Source organism: Carcharodon carcharias, chromosome 8 (genome assembly GCF_017639515.1).
Source record: "Carcharodon carcharias isolate sCarCar2 chromosome 8, sCarCar2.pri, whole genome shotgun sequence".
Classification (NCBI taxonomy): domain Eukaryota; kingdom Metazoa; phylum Chordata; class Chondrichthyes; order Lamniformes; family Lamnidae; genus Carcharodon; species Carcharodon carcharias.
Window position 1 is genome coordinate 154,481,110 of NC_054474.1, and position 12,742 is coordinate 154,493,851.

At 46.3% G+C, this 12,742-nt stretch overlaps 1 protein-coding gene across 1 annotated transcript in view; it reads right to left on the reverse strand.

Annotated features, from left to right (window-relative positions):
- Positions 1–268: 268 nt before the first annotated feature.
- The window catches only part of LOC121281523 (xenotropic and polytropic retrovirus receptor 1-like), a 308,567-nt gene continuing 296,093 nt past the window's right edge, over positions 269–12,742 (reverse strand). The window contains exons 11-18 of the mRNA XM_041194470.1: positions 12,074–12,280; positions 11,013–11,177; positions 9,092–9,264; positions 6,977–7,113; positions 4,081–4,290; positions 2,535–2,589; positions 2,253–2,332; positions 269–332 (exon numbers count right to left, since the gene is read on the reverse strand). Coding sequence (XP_041050404.1) covers positions 269–332; positions 2,253–2,332; positions 2,535–2,589; positions 4,081–4,290; positions 6,977–7,113; positions 9,092–9,264; positions 11,013–11,177; positions 12,074–12,280 — 1,091 coding nt within the window. The remainder of the gene's footprint in view (positions 333–2,252; positions 2,333–2,534; positions 2,590–4,080; positions 4,291–6,976; positions 7,114–9,091; positions 9,265–11,012; positions 11,178–12,073; positions 12,281–12,742) is intronic.

Consider the following 12,742-nt stretch of genomic DNA (forward strand, 5'->3'; position numbering starts at 1 on the left):
CGAGAGCAGGTCTCTCACTGTTACAGTCTGGGCACAGACATTGGGACCAAGGAGACAGACAGAGCAAGAAAACCCTTTGCAAACGCAGGAACATTTGAAAAGCATTATTTTTTTAAAAGTACTTTGTTTTACCAAAGTGTAAAAATTTTCTGAAGTCAGTGGCTTCAGAGCCTTTACATCGTTGAAAAGTTCTCACTTCGGCTGGGTGAGCCTTGGAGTGTGTGAAACAACCCCATGTCTTCTTTCGGCTGTTAAAAAGGACCAGAGTTCAGCTCTTTGTAGCATCACCCTCCATCTCTTCAATATGAACTTGAGTTTCTAAGTTCTTGGCTCTGAAAAACAAACAAAGAGCATTTATTTTTATTTATTCATTCACAGGACATGGGTGTTGCTGGCTGGGCCAGCATTTACCCATCCCTAGTTGCCCTTGAGAAGGTGGTGGTGAGCTGCCTTCTTGAACCGCTGCAGTCCATGTGGTGTAGGTACACCACAGTGCTGTTAGGGAGGGAGTTCTGGATTTTGACACAGCGACAGTGAAGGAACAGTGATATATTTCTGAGTCAGGATGGTGTGTGGCTTTTAGGGGAACTTGCAGGTGATGGTGTTCCCATCTATATGCTGCCCTTGTCCTTCTAGGTGGTAGAGGTCACAGGTTTGGAAGGTGCTGCCAAAGAAGCCTTGGTGAGTTGCTGCAGTGCATCTTGTAAATGGTACACACTGCTGCTACTGTGCGTTGGTGGTGGATGGTGTGAATGTTTGAGATGGTGGATGGTGTGGCACTCAAGTGGGCTGCTTGTTCCTGGATGATGTTGAGTTTCTTGAGTGTTGTTGGAGCTGCACCCATCCAGGCAAGTGGAGAGAATATTCCATCACCCTCCTGACGGAGGGAGAGAATTTTTAAGCATTTACTACAAAGAAATACATTTTCTTTAAGAAAAGACTTGCACTCAAGCAGTACTTGGTCACATCTCCAGAACATTTCAAAGTGTTTCACAGATAGCTAATTGCTCTAATGTGAGAAACTAACCATTTTGCACACAGTAAGATGACACAAACAGGAATGAGATAAATGGTCAGCTCAACTGTCCTTCTGCTATGGGATTTTTAAAACATATCCAGTTGAACAGGCTGGGAGCTTCTCCATTTGTTCTAGAATTGTGATGTTCTGAGATGCCAAAGAGCCTGCATGAGTACCTTCCAGTGCCATATATTGATGTTGCTTCAGAATCATGGAACTTGTTATCGAACAGCACTGTGGGGAATACCTTCGCCAGGTGGACTGTAACGCATGAGGCTGCTTACCACTCCCTCCACTTTCTCGGGAGATGCCAGCCTTGTTGGCATGCTGATGCCCACATCATGAAGAGGAATTTAAAAATATTTTTTAAAAGCACCAACGCTCTTATCTGATAATTGGGAAGGTTTCAGTGAAATATATTGAGCTACCTGGCTCTTGCTATCACAATCGTGATTTTAAAAGGAAAAGCCCACTACAAACAGGAACCGAAATGCAGAAAGAAAATAAAGAAGCAAAAGCATTTTGTTTTTAAGACCTCTTATTGAAACCTGATGTGACCCTATGAATTTACACTCCGGTAAATAAATAGCGAGATCACTGACGCTCACAGAAAGTGGTTTGTTTCTAAGGATCTCAGCTGTGACAAAATGTCCCAAGGTGCTTCACTGGGACAGGGGCCTACATTCTTTGAAGCTTAGAAGAATATGAGGTGATCTCATTGAATCAGGTAGGATCCTGAGGGGGTTTGACATGGTAGATGCTGAGAGGATATTTCCCCGGGCTGGAGTGTTTAGAACCAGGGGGCGTAGTCTTAGGATAAAGGGTCACTCAGAAGGCTGTATTTGAAGTTCCTCACCCCAGAGGAGTGTGGATACAGGGCCGCTAAATATACCGAAGGCTGAAATCGATGGATTTTTTTGCACACTTAAGGGAATTAGGAGTTATGGGGATTGAGGTGGGAAACTGGAGTTGAGTCGAGGATCAACCGTGACCTTATTAAATGTTGGAGCAGACTCGAGGGGCAATGCGGCCTACTCCTGTTCATGTTTCTTATGTTTTTATGATGGACGCCGGGACACAGTTAAGAATGTTAGGGGGAACTGAACCCACTGTTGCAGAGGTGAGTCTTGTGCAGATGGGAAGAGACGTGTCAACAAAATGGACGATGGGAAATTCCAGAGTGCACGGAAACAATGGCCGAAATCTGCCATCGTACCCAACTTCAAATCGCTACTTTAGGGGTGGAAAAAGTGTTTTAAAGGTGTGGTTCTCAAACTTGGGCCCCTGGGTGTCTATTAAGATTTGCCAGGAAGCCTGCAAAATAACAGGGGAAGTGATTTGGCCACTACATGTGTAACTCAGTGTAGACTGCCTGTCTCACACACGATAAAAACACCCAGAGCAGCACAAAAGAGTCATTAAAAAGGCTACAGCATGGAGGAGGCCTTTTGACCCACTGAGCCCTTGGCTGCTCTCCTTAAGAACTAAGCAGCCCCTTAAGCTAGCACCCCCTCACCCCTTTCCCCCTAGCCTGTGACTTTTTCTCCTTCGGGTGCTTATCCAATTCCCTTCTGGAAGCATAGATGAAGCAGTCTTAACATTCAACTTTCGTTTTATAGAAATCATATGGCATCATAATTTAGATGGAGGGGTAGGTTCCATTATTACTGTTCCGTTTGAAAAGGGGTCGTTCAACAAAAAAGGGGTTTGGTGACAATTGTGAAGATGCTTTGAAACATTGATGCAAAAATATGAATAGGATTAATGACATGGGTGGATTTACCATAGTATCTTAATTTTGTTCCATTTTTAGTGGAAGGTCCACAATGCAAATTGCTATCTAAGGGGTGCAGTACCAGCTTTCTGTCAATGGGTGGCACCATTTTGTAATTTTAGGTGCTCGATGGACAGTTTACAAAGAGCAGCAGTGCCACCTGCTGATCACAAATGGCTCCTGCAAAAATCACCTGGAAACCGGTCGATTATTATTCTCCCAATATGTCATTCACTCCCAAACTTTAGTTTTCCTCCCCTCTGCCCTTGAAGCCGCTGAATTAAGATAGGATATGATTCCAGCTGTGTCCTGGTGCCTTGCTCATGTGGACGTTATCTTCGTTGGTGAATTTAGACGTTGATTGTAGGGAGCTGGGGATGGGAGATGCTCAGGTTGAAGAAAATGACAGCAGAACGTCACGCCCAGGGCTTTCCAGAAGGGGTCACTTGATGGTGACTGGAACCTTAGCTGATGTTCCGCTGATAATCACTAGCCCTTCGGCACTGGGGCCTTGGCTAATATCCATTTACACCACTGTAAAAAAACAGCTTGGGCCAGTACCCTTATTTCCCAGTTTTACTGGTGTTCCGTTTCAAGGTATACAAGACCAGTTCAGACCAGTACTCGCATTTCCCAGTTTTACTGGGTATTTTTCCCTTCTGGCTGGGTAGGGGAAAGGGGACCGGGTTTGTAAGGCTCCATTTTATGCAAGGAAACAGGCCTAAATCCTGAACAAAAACAAAAATACCTGGAAAAACTCAGCAGGTCTGGCAGCATCTGCGGAGAGGAACACAGTTCACATTTCGAGTCCGAATGACCCTTCAACAGGACTAAGTAAAAATAGAAAGGAGGTGAAAGATAAGCTGGTTTAAGGGGGGGTGGGGGACAAGTAGAGCTGGATAAAAGACCTAAAACCTGAGTTGTGAGACAAGATGGAAACCTGGTGAACATTTTATGGCTATTTGAGTTTCGTTTAAAAATAAACCTTGTGCCACATCCTACTGGTTGTAGGAGCAGTGTCTGATTGGGATCTCTCTCTCTCTCTCTCTCTCCACCTGATATCTGCTTCTCAAATTCTCACCTCTTGCACATCCCTGATTTTATTTAGGGAGCTCCAACAGTGGTGCTCCTTAAATCTTTCCACCTCTCTCCTCCTCGAAGACGTTCCTTTAAAAAACTACAGCTTTCAGCAAGCCTTTGGGTCGCCGACCCTAGCGTTCCCTCGTTCTGTCTGGTAAATGTTCCTGTGAAAGCACCTTGGGCCATTCCAAAGGTGCTGTGAACTGACCTCGACCACTTGAAGGAGAATTTGGTTTTCTGATTGCCACCTTTGACCTTTCCGCGATTCCTGACCCCTTCTTGCTGGTCCATCATCAGCAGCAGAGCCGCCTGGTTGAAGCCGGTTGCGGGCGCTATGGAAATGTCTCGGACTGCCCGGAACTGGCCGCAGTTGTTCAGGTGCTCGTTCTCCAGTCGGAAGAAGTTCCAGACAAACCGCCTGTGGAGAGGAATTTGTAAAAAAAACAAAAAAGGAAACCACACAAATCAGCAACTGCTCAATACATAAGTGCAGCAAAAAAAAACCACTGGACAAATGAGCCATACTTGGCGTTAAATATCTGCGCTTAAAGATGTTAAATTGCTCCCCCATCACCCCTGCACCCACCCTCCACTTCTGCCTCCACATCATTGTTGGTGCTTATTGTGCCAGCAGTCAGAGTGGAAATTATTAAATAATTCCGATGTCAAACACGCCCAGGAGCACTCTTCGCTCTAAGTGACTGGGGTTTCATGTTAAGCACGGAATTTGTATTATGTAACTATCCTCCGCTCTCTGTAATCTTTCTGGAGTGTTCACCTAATTCCTGCTGTAGTTCTGGTCATGATCTCCGAGTAGCTGTGGTTCGTACAGACTCTCATTTTTAAATGGGCTCTAGTCGACTATTCAACTACTCTGTGGTGAGTCCTGCCAAGCCTCCAACCCATGGGTTGACACTCGGTCAATAGTCATAAGAAGTAAGAACAGAAAATGCTGGGAAAACTCAGCATGCCCGGCAGCCTCTGTGGAGAGAGGAGCAGGAGTTAAGGTTTCAGGTCGGTGACATCTCACCACGACTCAAAATGTCACAAACCTGAAACCTTGGCCCAGCAGGTGCCAGTGACCGTCGGATTTGGTGCCACGATCGAGAATTCCCCGACTCGACACTGTTGAGCGTTTCTTCCGGTGTCGAACGAGCTTGACTTCCACAGAAATACGAAGCGCAGCGTCCCTCAGGGAACTGTTGTCGGAGTGGTGTGGAGTCAGGGCGGGGGAGGGGAGAGCTGGGAACACACCCCCTTCTTTATGGCCTAAGCTGCTGCGTAGTAACTTTAAACGTCTGGTTTCTATGTTAGCGAGTGGGTGAGTAGGTGAATGGGTAGTTGCGTGAGGTTGGTAGGCAGGCTTCGGGGGTTGGTTCGGGGGTGTAGTTGGGTGAGATGGGTAGATGGGTGAGGTGGATAGCGAGGTAGGAGGGTAAGTGGGTGAGATAGGTAGGTGGGCGAATGGATAGGTCAGGTGGGTAATCACGTGGTCCGCATGGGTCGGGGGGGGGGGGGTTGTGAAGTTATTGGGGGGGTAGTTGGGTTGGGTCAGGAAGCTATTTAAGTGGTTGGGGGTAGTCAGGTTGTTGGGGGCAATAGTTGGGCCGGGAGGGTAGTCAGCTGGTTGGGGGTGGGTGAGTAGTCAGGTCGGGTTGTTGATGGTAGCCAGGTCTGGTTGGGTGCAGTGGTAGGGTCCGGTCAGGATGGGCAGTCTGGTCTGGTCTGGGGAGGCAGATGGGCTGGAAGGGTGTAATCGGGTTAGGAGGGTGATTGGGTCGGCGGTGGAGTTGGATCAGGTCATGGGGGGTGGTTGTGTCTGGTCAGGAGGGGTGTAGTTGGGTTAGGAGGGTGGTCAGGTTGGTTGGGGGTAGTTGGCATGGGTCGGGGGGGTAGTTGGCATGGGTTGGGGGGGTAGTTGGCATGGGTCGGGGGGTAGTTGGCATGGGTCGGGGGCTAGTTGGCATGGGTCGGGGGCTAGTTGACATGGGTCAGGGGGGTAGTTGGCATGGGTCGGGGGGGTAGTTGGCATGGGTCGGGGGGTAGTTGGCATGGGTCAGGGGGGTTAGTTGGCATGGGTCGGGGTTAGCTGGGATGGGCTGAGGGAGGTGGTTAGAGGGGCAGTCATTTAGTTACCCAGAATTAGACTAGGTTTTAATCTGTCTAACATTTCCCGGGTAACTATTCAGCTAAGTACCACAGAACTGTTCCAAGCCTCTGACTCTAACTCAGAGTTGGAGACATTTGCTGAGTGCCCGGGGAGCAGAGGAAATGACCATCAAAAAGTAAAACTTCCCTGGAGATCCCCACATAGGCCCCTGTGTCAGAACTTTCACAGGGTCTCCAACGTGTAGTTATACGTCCAGTCACCAATGACCCAGAGACCGGAAGATTAGGCCCGTTAACTCTGTCTGAGATGCTGCCTGAGCCGCTCAGGACTTCCAACGTTTTCTGTTTCCTTTCCGATTTCCAGCATCTGCGGCACTTTGATTTTCGTCACTCTGGTGATGGCTCCATCCATTTACCTTTAAGATTATGGCTGCTGAGGTCCCCTCCTGGCTCAGCTGGTAATTGCACCTGCCTGGAAACGGCACTGAGCCAAGACAGAGGGGCGATGCAACTGGCCGTGGCCTCGCGAGACAGTGCGGTGCTCCCTCAGTACTGCACTGAAACAGCAGCCTCGATATTGTGCCCAAAGCCCCTGGGCTGGAACTTGAACCCACATCGCTCTAACTCAGAGGGGAGGATGTCACCCAGTGAGTTTCCAAATATTACCCTGCACCTCAGCGCCCTCCGCCACCTCCTCATCGAAATGGAGACACGATGTACAATCTCTCACTTAACCTGATTATGCCCCAGGATCCCAAAACCTCCCTCAGTAATCCCTTCCTCCAACTCTCTTCGTGCCCTTTAAGAACCCAAGTTTGATGTTATCCCCCCATCACTTCTTCATTTGCCCTCCTACTCTTCTTTTTAAACCCAGCCACCATCCTGCGCAACGGGACTAGGATCTTCCTCCAAGGGGTTGGGAAAAGAAAACAATTCGACAGGGCCAGGAGCTTCGTCTGACCCTGACTTCCTGTTGAAACCGCATCACCTCTCACCTGAAGACCTCCAGGGGAGCCAAGGTAGTCGAGATGATTTCTGCCATATTGGATTGCTTATTCTGAACAAACAAGATATTGAGGGCCCAGGCAACGCGCAGTATCACATCCTGAAGCATGGCGCAGTAATAGTAGACCTACAGGGCAGAGGGAGTCCAGGTCAGAACCAATTGACAATGAGGAAATGACTGACAACACTACAGGTTCTGAAAAAGGAGGGTCCTTGTTCCCATTCAATCTTGTCCTTCCAAAATGCCCATCTTATTGCAATATATATGGTATTCAGAACCAGGCCTTTTGGCCTGACTGGTCCATGCTGGTATTTATGCTTCACATGAGCCTCCTCCCACCTAATTTCATCTCACTCCATCAACATATCCCTCTGACCCTTTCTCCCTCATGTACTTACCTAACTTCCCCCGATGGGGTAGCATGGTGGTTATGCTGGAGGCAGTTCAGAGGCGGTTCACTGGATCGATATCCGGAATGGGTGGGTTGTCTTATGAGGAAAGGTTGGACAGACTGGGCTTGTTTCCGCCGGAGTTTAGAAGAGTGGGGGGATGATTTGATTGAAGCGTACAAGATCCTGAACGGACTTGACAAGGTGGTCATGGAAAGGATGTTTCCTCTTGTGGGTGAGTCCAGAACTAGGGGGCGCTGTTTTAAAATCAGGGGTCATCCTTTAAGGACAGAGATGAGAAATTTTTCTCTCAGAGGGTTGTGCGACTTTGGAACTCGCAGCCTCAGAAGGCGGTGGAAGCGGGGTCACTGAATATTTTTAAGGCAGAGGTAGATAGATTCTTGTTAGACAAGGGAAAAGTTATCGGGGTTAGACGAGAATGTGGAAATCGAAACGCAAGAAGCTCAGCCATGATCTTATTGAATGGCAGAGCAGGCTCGAGGGGCCGAATAGTCTATTCCTGTTCCTATTTCTTATGTTTTTATGTTGCTGAACTATAAAGCCAGAGCCTGGATTAATAGACCTGGGGACAGGAGTTCAAATGACAGCTGGGGAATTTAAATTCAGTCAATTAAAAATAGAAAAAAAAAATCTTGAATAAAAGGCTATGGTGACCATGAAACTGCTGGATTGTCATAAAAATTCATTCGGTTGGTTAATGCCCTCCTAGGGAAGGAAGCTTGCTGCTCCTACCTGGCCTGGTCTGATGTGTGACTCCAGGTCCACCACAATGTAACTGACTCTTAACTGCTCTCTGAAATGGCTTAGCCAAGCCACTCAGTTGTTAAGAAGCCAGATCATCACCAGCACCTTCATGAGGGCAGACAATAAATGCTGACCTTATTAGTGGTAACTGCATCCTATGATTGAATAATATTTGAACAATCTATGCCAGTTCTACCACGTGGTCACGAGTTCCATGTTCCTCCCCCCACCCCCTCTCTGGGTAAAGGGCCACATCGCTTTCTCATGACAGCTGTAACATCCACCTGAAGAGTTGGGCGGGCAGACTTTGGTGTGAGAGCGACCATCGGTCTCAAACATGGCATAAAGTGAGCTTAAACAGCTAAAAGCCAGAAAAGATGAACATTTGGCAATTGTCAACATCCCATGGGGAGTCAAAGGCTGAGTCTTCAGGTGAAATGGGATTAGAGGACAAGTGTAACACAACATAATTCAATCCCCATTTTAAAGTCATATCTTTTTGATACTTTACTTCTCTGCCTCCCACATCACTGCAAGTTTTCCAGTTTGAATTATGAATAACAATAGAGTCAGTTGGAGTGTGAGGGTTTCTCTGCAGTACCAGCTGAAAAACCGGAAGAGGCAAAACTGAGGTTCCAGTGCCCCCACTGGCAGGAGGGTGTAATTACAGTGTGACAAGTTTACATAGACAATTTCCACTGTAAATGTAGGCAGATGAATTTATGGTTAAAGAAGTTGACATAAGTGTGACAAAAGCAATGACAAAAGGAAATAAGTTTTTTTTGTAGGCTGCAAGTGCACCCTGATGTGAGATTTTTAATTTGTTATAGATAAATACAATGGGCGATTTGTACACATGAAGGTTCCACAGGATGAAACCTTCAGCTTTCTCAGGGATTATACTGTTAGTCAGTTACTGTGAATGTATTTTAAGTTAGAAATGCACTTACTTTATTTTGATATACTGTCTCCTCCCTCAGGTATTTGTTCTCTTTGGTCTTCTTGTCTAACAGCCCCCAGTCCATCTTCAGGTCCCACCCGACAGTAAAAATGGTGCTGACACAGGAAGTTACGGCCCACAGGTAAAAGTAAACCTTCACACCAATCGTCAGCTGTGGGCGTTCTGAGGGAGAGAGAGAGAGCACATTGCAGGCACTCGAGTGTTAGAATTCATTCAGCTTCACCTCGGCAGCATGTCAGAGTGAACAACTGAGTCTCCCAAACATTGGGGTGATGAAATTTGTAGGGGGGCAGGATTGTTAGTGACCAATAGAACTCTACAGCAAGGTGTAACCATGGCGAGGCAAGGAAAGCATGTCAAAATGTTTGTACCTTCTTCTGTGATAAAATCACCAGCTTTGCATGGCACGTTTCCAAGTCAGGCATTATTGATGAGAGAAAATGTTAGAGGTCTTACCTCCACATTTCTAAATTGTCCTGGCCACACATTTACCAGATGAACACTTGGTTGGGGGATGCGGCGCTCTGTTCTAACTCTAGTTGGTGACAGATGCTGGTCGATGGTGATAGGGTGGGGAGTGGACATTGGGTGGAGGCAGTTAGTGGCACTCGGGTAGTAACATGAAGCAGGGCAGGTGCAGGTTTGAGTCTCGGTCCGAATGGATCCAATCTGAGTCACAATGAGCAGTGAGACATCAAGTGGAAATTGATGTATATCTCCAAATGGGCAGGAAGGGAAGGAAAAATTAAGAAGCGGGGTGTTATGCCTGGCCAATCACAAAGGCATATGCAACAGTCCAGTCTCCATGCCACTCTGTAGAGGTGGCAGGCCAGCTGGGCAAAGGGAAAGAGGTAACTTTGAAGAGAGGGTGGGAATTTACCCAAAAAGAGTATCGTCAAGGCCTGAAAAAAGCAGGATGAAGCTGCCAAAGGTTATGGCAGCTATTCATCCATTGTCCTAATTGAAGGGTATATCAGGAGTACATGATAGAGAACAGAGAGGATGTATCAAACCTGATCCTGTAAGTGGTCCTGAGGGGATGCATATTAACCTTTCCTTATTTACAGTTGCTTGGTCATACAGAACTTAAATATTGTTGAGAAGAGAGACATGTTGCTGAAGCTTTTCATCTTGCACTCATCAGGACGAATGCAAGAATGCCAAATTTCAAACGATCACAATTTATACTACAGGAGAAAAGTGTGCTGATTGGTTGGCAAGTCAACTCTGATTGGCCGAGGCATTACTGTGGAGAAAGCAACGGGGAACTATAGGCTCCCCATACTTCTGGGTAATTCAAAAAAAAAGGTGCAAGGTTTGAACATATTCCTTTTGTTTGCAGAGAACAGTCCCTGTGTAAGAATTTATGTCACTTCTAGCAAGTGTAAATGAGCCACGTTATGAGCTTGATTGATTATCTTAAATTAGTTGTTAGTGTAGCTATTAGCGCACTCAGGATTCTTCAGTAAGTGCCCTCCTTATTTGGACACCCTGGTTCTGAGGCAATTGTTGCCCAATTCTTATTTTTAATGCAACTATGTGGATTACTGATGGTCAGAATTAAATCTGAAGCTTTTTTAATGATAAGCTAGTGTTTGCTAACTATTATACAAAGAGTGTCTAAAGGCCTCGTGAGACTGGAGCTTGGTCCATTCATGCATAACTCTTCAATTCAAATATTTATAAAGATATATTCAAAAAGCCTCATGATTTAGCCCAATCCACTTCTTTTTAGTTTAAAAGCCCAATTTCAATGTTATTGCGCTATTAGGAAGTTGACTCTGGACGTGTAATGTTGACCTAGGATTGACATGACTCTGGTTATCTTATGCTGCTCTGAAGCAAACTAGAACTGCCTTGGACTGCACAACTCTTAGGGCAAGAACACCAAATTACATCGTAACAACAACTTGCATTTATGTCATGTGTGCTTTGCCCAAAGGCGGGTCTTTGGCTCTGGCCTGCAGATGATTCATCCTGAACTATCTTCTTGGGTAGTTTGGTCAGTGGTGTCTTGAGATTGCTTTCCACTCTCAGGAGCAGGGCTACCAGGCAGGTCTCAAAGTCTATCTCAGCTGGAGCAGGAATCGAACCTGTGCTGTTGGTGTTATTCTGGACCACACACTAGCTAACCGGCCTCCTCGCATTTATACAGCACCTTTAATACAGTGTATTAAATTGTCCCAGGTACCCCACAGTTGAACATCGAGAGACATAAAGAAATATAAAGACAGCTCAGTCAAAGAAGTAGGTTTTAAGGCATATCTTAAAAGGAGCAGAGAGGTTGAGGGAGAAGATCCCAGAGCTTCAAGTCCTAGGGAGCTGAAGGCATGGCTGCCAGTGCTGGAGCGCTTGGAAGAGGTTTTTAAGCTTCTTTCGATTGCTGCTCCATTCTCTCTCGCCCCCAGTGCATTTTTAGCCCATCATCCTCAGTTACAGTAAACCCACATTGTGAAACTGTTCACAGCAAACAGCTGCCAAAACCCCAGTTGCTCACTGCCACTAACTTTACACTCTCGTAAATCATGAATTATCTGAGTATGTGCTCTGTGTTGCTTATCCTCCCAGTGGAGGTGGCTGACTCCCATCATAATCGGACTATTCTTGGCCTCTGTAATGAGTGATCACCCACTCCTTCCTGTCTTGAAAAGTGTTGATTTTGGTTTGGCCGCTGGAAATGGGCACCCTCAGGATTCAAAGCGAGTTTTAGTTTTTATTTTAAGAATACCCACGTGGTTTTGGAGAAAATCATAGTCTTTAAGAATCAGAGGGTGCAAAAACTCTCCAGCGTTAGAAAATCATCGCACGAGTTGTACCTGGGTGGAGTTAACTGTTCACTAGATCTGAACTGACACCTTCTCCCATTTCCTGATCCCTAACTCAGTGAACGGACCTTAGATGCGGTGAAGCATATATATATATTTATATATATCTCTGGCGAACCGGGTGTGTCCTGGATCAGTAGACAAGCAATTTAACTTGCCTTTTTCAGTTGAGTACAGGGCCGCAAAGGTCACCATGATGAAAACCGTGGAGTACTTTCCGGCATTCGCTAGATGTGGGAATGCATTCCTGCTGTCCCTGTATCGACGGAGACACTGAGCGAACCGGATCCAGGGCGGGATACACTGGATGATACAGGTCACTCCATAGGAGTAACCAGTACCCCCAAATTTATCTGCGGCAGGCAACAGACATCATGTTAGGATAAAGTGAAGTAAATGTCACATACAGGATTCTCAATAAAAATTCGAGTACATGATGTGTGAGGCAGGGCTGAAAACTCATGAAGAATGATTAAAATTTAATGATATTGTCTTTATTAATGTGCATCAGCATATATGACATGCTTCATCAACAGAGCTGCACTTATCTAAACTTTTCTCTTCACTTCTGAAAGCGCGTGAACTTTCTGATATTCATATGTCAATAAAACAGAGAACCAGAAAATTCATGGGCTGTAAGCGCGGTTTGGGGTGGGGAGAAACCTTCAGGCAGGGGATGGCCAATGTGTGATATAACATCCCAGAAAAAGAAGCCAATTAAGCACCAATTGGTACTCTTGTGAAGAACTGGACCAAAAATCCACCGCTCTCCTGGTTGGGAGCAGCTACAGGAACACTGAAAATGCTCAACACCG